We start from the raw sequence: 10782 nt of genomic DNA on the forward strand, positions 1-10782 counted from the left end.
TACACTGTTTACCAATTCTGAAGAAAGAATTTGGAGGACTCAACAGAGATGGTTTGGACATTTTATTACAGACATGCTGCTTGGTGGCAGCAAGCTGGGAGAATATGGAAAATGGCCCTGCTCCTAGAAGCAGGGGGAATATATAGGGTAGGTTATGTGCCCACTGTGCAAATGAATTTCTTTTTTCTTTTTCTTTTTCGGTACTGGGGATTGAACTCAAGGGCACTGCACCACTGAGCCACACCCCAAGCCCTGTCTTGTATTTTATTTAGAGACAAGATCTCACTGAGTTGCTTAGCAACTCACTTTTGCTGAGGCTGCCTTTGAACTTGTGATCCTCCTGCCTCAGCCTCCTGAGTTTCTGGGATTACAGGCATGCGCCACTGAGCTCAGCTGGCAGATGGATTTCTTCAGATGTTTTGTGAATATATTCTTTTGCTTTAAAACCAAGGTCACTCTGCTTTGATCCCCACCTAAAAACTGAACAAGGCAAGTGCCAAGTTTTCCTTTTCTGTTTTCTTTGGAGTCCTTATCTCACCACCAGGTATGAAAAGTCTTCCCAGGCACTGATTAATATTTAACCCCACAGAGAGTAAAATCCTTCTAGGAGCAGTGACTTGCTTAAAAGGGCCCAATTTCTAAGGGGCACTATCAGACTGCTTCATCCCAAGGCTGGGTTTAAAGCCACACCACCTAGAAAACCCTAACACATGTCGGCTTCAATGACCATTCTCCCATGCCAGCTTGGATCAGGGACTCAAGATTATTGAATACAGGAAAGGAAGGCAAGAGAGAGGGAAGACCTGTGGCAGAACAGAATTCAGGAATGGGAAGGGACTTTGGAGCTTCTCAGGAGCGATCTTCAGACCAGCAGCATCTGCATCGACATCACCATCCCCTGGATGCTTCAGTCACACACGTGAAGGTCTGTTGAAGCAGAATCCTCAAGTATTTTATTTAACAAGCTCCCCCAGGTATTCATGTGTTCATTTAGGCAGAACTGGTTTGGATCATTTTTCCTGTGACTCTCACCTGGGAGACTAGGTAAAGACAGGCACTGACCCTGTTGGTCTTCTAATGAACCTGAGATTATGTGTTTCTTATTAGCTCCCTAAGGAATTGTGGTGCCCACTCAAGTGGGAGAACCCCTCTCTTGGGGGAGGAAACAGGTTGAAATAGACGGGGCGAGGGGGGGCAGTTGCAGGCATTTTTTGGACATATTATCTTTTTTTGTATATTTTTTCTTATACTTGGGATTGATCCCAGGAGTGTTTGACCTCTGAGCTACATATTCAGCCCTTTTGTTTGTTTGTTTTGAGACAGGGTCTTGCTAAGTTGCCCAGGTTGGCCTCAAATTTGCAATCCTCCTGCCTCAGACTATAGGCACGAGCCACCAGGTCCAGCCTGAGATACTGTCAAATGGGTAATCTTAGAAATAAATTATGTTCTCTTCCCCAATATCTTGTTTAGACTCCATCCCCAAGTCATTCAGTCGTGTGTCTCTGTCCCAGAGCAGAGGGAGTTTGATGGATTCTGCACACCTTGCTTGCCCTGGGCTGCAGACCTGGCTCATTTCCTTTGATTCCTCTGTTCTATGACTGAGAGAAACAAGACCCTCAAGATTCCTATGATCACTGCAGCCCCCTCACTGGAAGCCCTCTTTCTGTATGAAGAGAGCAAAGGTTCTGTCACAAAGCTGGCTTTTTTGGGGTAAAAGAAAAATGTAGGTTTCCACTGTGATTTTAAACTGAAGATCATGCAAAAGAAGAATGAAACAAAGGGCTGGGGTTGTGGCTCAGTGGTAGAGCGCTCACCTAGCATATGTGAGGCCCTGGGTTCAATCCTCAGCACCACGTAAAAATAAATAAGTAAAACAAAGGTATAGTGTCCAACTACAACTGAAAAGATTTAGAAGAAGAAGAGTAAAACACAAAGAGCAAGTGTAATTCTAAGTCCTGGTGTGGGCTGAGTGAATTGAGGGTTTTTGTTTTTGTTTTGTTTTGCTTAAAGAATGCATTTGTTTCTTTGTAGTTATAAATCAAATGCATTTCATTGTAGAAAATTTAGAAAATTAGAGAGAAAGTCTAAAGCTCTCATTATTGCACCACTCAAAAATGCCTTGTTAAACTTGGTACATTCCCTCAGTCTGTCCCTGAACCTCACTCGACATCACAGCAATAACACCATCAAGAATTCTTTGTAATTGGCTTTGTTTCTCTTATTGGTACATAGTGACCTTTCACTCAAGTCATTTTTTCTCCCACTTTGTCAGTTTGCCAGGTGTTGTTTTGGATCATTGTGTTCTCAAACAGTTCTGTTCTTTGAGCTTTTTTTTTTTTTTTTTTTTAAACCAGTAACCACTGAGCTACATTCCCAGCCCATTTTATTTTTTTTAAATTTTGAAACAGGGCCTCAGTAAGTTACTCAGGGCCTTGATAATTTGCTGAGGTGAGCCCAAACTTGCAATCCTCCTGCCTCAGCCTCCCAAGTCCCTGGGTTTACAGGTGTGTGCCACCAAACCTAGCCTCTTTGGGCATTTTGTGTCTTTATCTTTTACCACTGCACCGAAGGAGTCTATCTTCATCTCTGTGCTATTCTCCTTAGGATCCGAGTTTAGAAGTAATAAACATGAACTCAACTGTTTTAAATGATCTTAAGAGTTTTGATGTACACTCTCCAATTGTTCTCCATAAAAACTGTTCCAACATATGATCCTTGTGCATGTCACTTCCCCTGTGTGCTCTGTTCTGCTCTGAGTAGTAGTATAAATTAAATGTTAATTCTTGGCCCACTATAGTACTCTTTTATCAACATCTTTATTTTTATTTTTTATTTTTTTTGGTGGTGGTGGTGGGGGAGCTGGGACCCAGGGATTGACCCCAGGGGAGCTTAACCACTGAGCCACATCCCCAGATCTTTTTATATTTTATTTTGAGACAGGGTTTCACTAAGTTGCTGAGGGCCTTGCTAAATTGCTGAGGCTGGCTTCGAATCTGCAATCCTGCCTCAGCCTCCTAAACTGCTGGGATTACAGGCACATGCCACCATGCCCAGCAACAACTTTACATTTCTTTTGTTATCAATCAGCTTAACTTTTCATGTGCTTATTCATAATTTCTATTTGTTTCTGCATATGTGTGTTAAATGACCTTTTGTTTCCCTTGTCATTTTTCTCCTTAGATGCTTTTCTTTTTCCATTGGCATATAGAAATCCTTCATATAATGATATTGTTCTCCTAAATTGCTAGTGTTACAGGCGTGTGCCACCAAGACTTGTTTATTTTACTTACCTCAAAAAGATGACAAGGGCAACTTGCTACTTTTCCTTATCCTACTGATTTCAATCTAGGTTAATTTCATTTGTTCATGCAGCCATCAAATATGCTTTTATCAGCTAGGCATGGAGGTACACACCTGTAATCCCAGTAACTCAGGCAGCTGAGGCAGGAAGATCTCAAGTTCGAGGCCAGCCTGGAAATGCAGCAAGGCTATGTCTCAAAAATAAAAAGGTTTGGGGATGTAGCTCAGTGGTAGTGTTACCGCTGTTTACCAGTGACGAGTCCTTGCTTCCCCAAATGCTGAAGTATAACACCAGAGAAGAATGCCAAGGCAAGTGTAGAGTGGAAAGTGGAAGGCTTTATTAAAGGACAGCAGAAAAGACACCCCCCACCACCTCCAGGAAGAAGGGGATCTGAAAGGCGGAATCCGTGGAAGAGGAGGTCTTCCCTTTTTTATATCTAAGCTCTTCTTTTGTCCTCCCACATTCCAATCCTTTATTTCCTTCTATCCTGCAGTGATAGAATGCAGGTGGGAAGGCCAAAAGGTGGGAAAGTTGTGGACCTAGGGCCGCAGGAAGGGCCTGGAGTGGTTTGATAAGGTCTCAAAGTTTTGCTGGGAGCTACTTCATTAACAGTTCTTTAGGATGGGCGGGGGCATTGGGGACATTAACATTTCAAGTTCCCCAGGTGTTGTTCTGGTTTCCGGGACTCAGATTGGACTCCATTTTCTTTATTGTACTCGATTTACCTAACTACACTACTTTTCTTTAAATCTGGCTTCAGTAGTGTGGACCTGGGTTCAATCCCCAGTGCTGAGAAAAATAAAATAAAATAAAATTTAAAAATGCCTTTGTCACCTTCAAAATGAAGCTCTTAGCCTCACTCTAATCTATCTTTTCTGTTGCATCTCCAACTCAGCTTGAGCAAGACTCCAATAGTTTTCTCTTTGTCAATTGTGTCTTTGTCAATGTTTTATTATCTTTATGAAACCCTTCCACCCCTTCCTTTCTGTCCTTTACATTCTACATATTCTATAAAATATCTTAAAACATCATCACCTTATCTGCAAACATTTCCCAAACTTCCTCTGTAACAAAATAGCATACTGTCATTATTGCTCTGTGATTTTGACAGGCTTGTAGCTCTTTCTGTGTGTTTTGTTTGTTTTAGTGACTTGCTAAGCCAGTTCCTTGGCTAGGTTGCCTGAAGGCAGAAGTTCCATCTTCAGTAGCATTTACCAGACCTCAGCAGGGACCCTTGAATTTGACATTCAGTCAAGAAACAGCACCTGGATTTACTCATTCTCTACCCCTGACCTTTATCTACATTTCAGAAGGCTTTCCTGGCCAGCCTTATGGTCCTTGCTACCTTCATGACTGCATGCAATGCACAGTGCTATGCAATCACTTTGGACAGTGATCAAGGTAATGTGCATACTCGTCAGTCCTGGGTTTTCAATGCTTATTATGTTATTATAGCCTAGTAGGTATGGCCTATTGGTAGATGAGAGCCTTTTGAATCTCCATGAGGAAGAGGGTTGAGACAGATATAGAAAAGGAATAAAATGAATGACTTTAATTTGCCCTGCATATGAAGCAGTCATTCTCAATTCTGGCTGGATGAGAATTGCCTAGAGAGCTTCTGAAACTTACCAATGCTTAGGCCTCATCTAAAACCAGGTTAATCAGAATCTCTGGGGTTGGAACAGCATATTTAAAAGCTTCTTGATGGACTCTCAAATGCAGCCAGGGTTGAGAACCACTGCTTATTCCAAAGCAGTATTCAAACCTTCATGTGTGTGCCAATCTCTGGAAAATCTTGTTAAAATGTAGGTTCTGATTCAGTGCATCTGAAGCAGATATGAGAGTATCCAAGTTCAGAGTGGTCCCAGGTGATGCTGTTGCTGGTCCTTCAAGCACACTTGGATCAGCAAGGATCTAAGGAAGTAGTTCTCATCTCTGTTTGAACCTTGGAATCATTTGGGAGTTTCCTAGAAATACAGAGACATGGGCCCACACTAAGGGATTCCAATTTCAGTGTCATGGGGTGGGACTCAGACATATATTTTTTTTTTCTTGTTGGATGCTGGGGATTGAACACAGGGCCTCATGCATGCTAAGCACATGCTCTACCACTGAGCTACACCCCCAGCCCATAGATGTTTTTAAGTAAAGAAGGTGTTTCACATGTACACAGGGCTGAGAAACTCTTATGCAAAGCTAATGGAAGTGAAAAAGTAAATTATTTATCCAGATATGATCCAGTAGGAAAAAGCTGGGCTTCAATTACCCATAGGCTCATAATAAATACCTGATTAAACAGGAGGGCCTGAGTTATTCTTGAAATGTCTGCTCTGAAATAAAATCTGGAAAGATTTAAACTTGGTATAAGAAAACATTATCAGGGTTGGGGCTGGGGCTCAGTGGTAGATCACTTGCTTCACACATATGAGGCACTGGGTTTGATCCTCAGTACCACATAAAAATAAATAAATTAGATAAAGATATTGTGTCCATCTACAACTAAAAAATTATTAAAAAGAAAACATGATCAGTGACAAAGACTGCATAGTGCAGGAATTTAGCCATGGTCAATACTGAAGCATTTTCTTAAATGCCTTTAAAATTGCCTATCATCACATGGCAGGGGCTGGCCTCCCTGTCCTGACAAGCCTTGTCCTTGTTAAGTGACTTGACTATTTCACTGATATGCCCTGTGTACTCTTTTAGAATGCAAGGATATTAATGGAGTCATACACCCACTGAACTCGAAATGGACAAATTCGAACTGTGAGGAGTGTTATTGCCGTGAACGTGAAATTAGCTGCTGTAATTTGTAAGTCTCAAGCTAATGGGGACCAATAGAAGGATGTGGCTGACTTTGATGAACAGCTATTACCTCTTTCAAAACACCATGCTTCAAGTTTTTAAAATAGACTTTATTTTTGGTCCTGGGAATGGAACCCGGGGCACTTTGCCACTAAGCTATGTCCTCAGTTATTTTTCTTATTAAGACAGGGTCTCCATAAGTTGCTGAGAATTGGAGAAGTACAGAGATTTTCACATACTCCATATACAGAGATTTCCATTTCCACACAGCCTCCCCCTTTATCAACCATTTTGGGCAGTATCTTTATTCATTTTCTATAATTGATAAACCTGAGGGAACACATCATCATCACCCATAGTCCTTCTTTTACATTAGGGTTCACTCTTGATTTTGTAGTGGGAGGAAGGGTTAGTTTTCAGTCATATCTCCTTGTGGTAATGTATATATAACATAAAATTAATCATTTCAGCTAGTTTTAAGCAGACTGTTTCAGTTGCATTAAGTACATTTATATTATTATAAATACAACCATCACTACCACTCATCTCCAGAAGTCTTTTCATCTTTTTTTGTTTGTTTTTGAGATAAGGTCTCATTAAATTGCTTGTGATCCTCCTTCTAGCCTCTTGAGCTGCTGGGATTGCAGGTGTGGGTTACCATACCCAGCCAAGTCTTTTCATGTTGCAAAACTAAAACTTTGTACTCATCAAATAATCACTCCATAATCACTTCTCCCACCCAATTCCCTCTCCCACCATCTCCTAGAAACCACCTTTCTGTCTCTATGAATGTGACTATTCTAGGAACCTCATTTAAGTGGAATAATATAATATTTATCCTTTCAAGATCAGTTTACTTCACTTAGCATAATGTCCTCAGTGTTTACCCATGTTGTAGTGTATGTTAGAATTTCCTTCCTTTTCAAGGTCTATAATATTTCATTGTCTGTACATATTACATTACATTTACATACTTATCTATCTGTAGGCACTTGGGTTGTGTTCCATTTTATTTAAATTGTTTTGAAACTTGGACAGTATCTCTATTCTTTATTTTTTATGGTACTGGGGATTAGACTCAGGGGTGTTCTACCACTGAGTTACATCCTCAGTCCCTTCCCCTAATTACTTTTTAATTTGAGATATCCATTGAGATAAGTGGCCTGGGCTGGCGTCAAACTTGTGATCCTCCTGCCTTAGCCTCCTGAGTTGATGGGAATGCAGGTGTGCAGAACCATTCTGGGCAGTATCTTTATTCTTAAATACCTATTTTTAGATAGGTTCCTGAAGATAGGAAGGCTTATCCAGTCATCTGATGCTATTCTAGAAATTGCCCCAGTGGGTCCAGAGTGGTGTGGTACATGGCTGTATGTATGCCCACCAATCCTGTAATCCCAGTGATTTAGGAGGCTGAGATGGAAGGATTCTAAGTTCAAAACAGACGGAGAATCTAGTGATGCCCTAAGCAAAGAGACCCTGTCTCAAAATAAAAAAATAAAAGTCTGGGGATGTAGCTCAGTGACAGAGTGCCCCTGTGTTCAATACCTATTACTACTACTACTACTACTACTACTACTACTACTACTACTACCAATAAAATAAATAATAATAATAAATAAATAAAAAGCCTGGAAATAGCTCAGTGGTAAGTACCCTTAGGTTTGAACCCCATTCTGGGGAGTGGGTGGGTATTGTCTTAATGGTCATGTTGGCTTTGATGTTGGAGATTTGCAAGAGTGGGAATGATCTGAGCAAAGGCAGAGGGAAGAGATGTGAGGTGTGAGGCATGATTTGTAGTATGCTTTATACTGTAAACCCCATGTTGCTTTTCTGTTCAATTTGAACTCAAGGCAGCCAAAGGTTATGCAGATGTTTTCTGCTGAGTTGCTATGGATGGAAAAGGCTTGTACGTGGGGAAATAGAACACAGAGTATCTGCAGTTTTGTTCATGCCAGCCACCCCGGCCCCCAATCCATCTGATTCTTCCTTCAGTCAGCCATGGCCTATAGTGTGTTGAAAGAACAAGACTGATTTTTAATTTTTCTGTTGTGAGAACTAAACCCAGGGCCTTACACATGCTAGGCAAGTACTCTACCAATTGCTTACTGAGTTATACCCCCAGTGTGACAGGAGAGGTTTTGATAATGGAAGCATTGCTGTAAAGCATTCCCCAAACTTGCCTCTGAATCTGAATTTTATCAAGTGCCTCAGGGACTCTTATGACTACACCAGTGAGTAGAGGAGCAAGCTCTTAAATACCTGAGTCCTATCAAAATTTAAGTGTCTGGAAAGTTCTGCTTGCATTGATTGAGCAGGACTCCTGGTAAATGTGAATCAAAACAAGAGGAGTATCAGACTGGGAAACTGGCCACCAGGCTGTCTGGAGCTATTGCCCTGGCTGGACTTTTGTGTATTATAGCTGAATCTTGATTTTTGTGGTGCCAGAGATTTGTCTTTGTATCAAGTGTCTTTGTGGTTGAATCTATGATGAACAATTCCTCCCTCACATATAAGCTCACATATATAGTATCCCCAGCTCCTCCAATAAATACTTAATTTTTTCTCTATGCCTTGCCTGTGTCTCCTGAGCCTAGGGAATAACTGGCTCACAGTGCCCTTTTCTCGGCCACATTTTCTATTCTTTTGACACACTGCTCCACCCTGGAGAAATGTGCTTATTTATCCTTACTGTTCAGAATCAACTTCCTTGGAATTGCTTCACTTCCTACCCATTCTATTTTTCTCATGAACTTAAAAAATTTTTTGACCATAACAAAAATATCAATTTTGATTAAGTTTTCTCTAGAAGAGTTTTTTGGGCCCATCACCCCTCCTATGGGATAGTGCCCAGATCTGGGCACTATCAGTGTCCAGAGGCTCAGGCAGAAGCTCCCCAGGCATTGCATGGGAGATGTCTTGGCACATGTTCTTCTGTCCAGGCCCAGATTCTCAGACTGCAGTGAGGGAGGCAAAGGACCAAGGTCACCCAGCCTCCAGCTCTGAACACCTGATTACCCAATGCTTGTAGTACCCTTCTCAATCTCTCTTTAAAAATTTTTTTCAGTTGTAGATGGACAGATGGACGCAATACCTTCATTTATTTATTTTTATGTGGTGCTGAGGATCGAATCCAGTGCCTCACACAGTCTAGGCAAGTGCTCTACCACTGAGCTACAAACCCAGCCCCTCAATCTCTTTTTATTTTGAGACAGGGTCTCAGTAACTTGCTTAGGGCCTCAGTACATTGTTGAGGCTGGTCTTGAACTTGAGATCCTCTTGCCTCAGCCTCCTGAGCCACTGGGATTATAGGTATATCCCATCAAACCTGGAGAATTACACAATTTCATTTCCTACCAAAATCTTGCAAAAGAAAGGTATTTGTTTCAATAAACACTACTCTATTTTTAAACAATTTATATTGGAGTAAAATATACATTACATAAAATTTTCCATTTTAACCATTTTTTTTGGGGGGGGGGGTGCTGGGGATAGAACCTAGGAGGGCTCTACCACTGAACTACATCTCCAGTCCTCTTTGTATTTTATTTTGAGACAAAGTCTCACCAAGTTGCTAAGGATCTCACTAAGTTGCCCCAGCTGTCCTCAAACTTGTGATCCTCCTGACTCCTGAGTCACTGAGATTACAAGAATGTGCTACTGTGCCTTACTATTTTAAGCATTTTAAAGTGTACAATTCAAGTTAGTGGTATTAAGTACATTCACAATATTGTCCAATCATCACCACTATTTCCAAAACTTTTTAATGACCCCATTAAATTAACTTTAAAGGATAATTGCTGTATCCTTTAAGCAATAATTTCTACTTCCACTCCTGTTACCCTCTAATCTACTTTCTGTCTCTATGGATTTGCCTGTTTTACATATTTCATGTGGATGAAATCACAATATTTGATTATTTTGTGCTTAGTTTATTTTACTACACATATTTTCAAGGTTTATCCATCTTTCATCGTTATATTGGTACGTCATTCTTTTTATATTGGAATACTATTCATGGTATTGCTATACCACATGTTGTTTATCATCCACATTGATGGATAATTGTTTTTCACTTCACTTTTTGTTTTTGACTTCACTTTTTGTTTATAGCAAATGCACTAGTATGAATGAACACGTATTTTGGAGTCTCTGCTTCCAATACTTTGGAGGCATATACCTGGAAGAAATGTTGGGCCAAATGTAAATATTGTTTAAATTTTGAGAAACTGCCAAACTGTTTTCTAAAGTGGTTGCACCATTTCACATTCTCACCAACAAGTAATCACTTTTAAACATTAAACATTTACATTAGACATTTAAACCACTTTAAAACATTAAACATTTTCCAAAACTTTCAAAGTAAAACACTTAATTCTAGAACTATTGGAAAGTACAGGAGGAAAATGTATAATCCTACTGCATGAAGGTAATAACTGTTAAGGTTTTAATTTCTTTTTGTCTTTAATTTCTTTTTGTGTGTGTGGGTGTGTTTGTGTAGAACTGGGGATTTAATCCAGGGCCATTCTACCAGTGAGCTACACTCCCAGCCTTTTTTTTTTTTTTAAATACCTTCATTTTATTTATTTATTTTTATGTGGTGCTGAGGATCAAACCCAGGACCTCGCATGCACTAGGTGAGTGCTCTACCGCTGAGCCACAACCCAGCCCCCCCCCCC

At 40.5% G+C, this 10782-nt stretch overlaps 1 protein-coding gene across 1 annotated transcript in view; it reads left to right on the forward strand.

Moving 5' to 3' along the window:
• Positions 1–593: 593 nt before the first annotated feature.
• The window catches only part of Msmb (microseminoprotein beta), a 25174-nt gene continuing 14985 nt past the window's right edge, over positions 594–10782 (forward strand). Inside the window, exons 1-3 of the mRNA XM_015498894.2 lie at positions 594–925; positions 4612–4702; positions 6008–6113. Coding sequence (XP_015354380.2) covers positions 737–925; positions 4612–4702; positions 6008–6113 — 386 coding nt within the window. The 5' untranslated portion in view covers positions 594–736. The remainder of the gene's footprint in view (positions 926–4611; positions 4703–6007; positions 6114–10782) is intronic.

Source organism: Marmota marmota, unplaced genomic scaffold, assembly GCF_001458135.2.
Source record: "Marmota marmota marmota unplaced genomic scaffold, marMar, whole genome shotgun sequence".
Taxonomy (NCBI): Eukaryota; Metazoa; Chordata; class Mammalia; order Rodentia; family Sciuridae; genus Marmota; species Marmota marmota.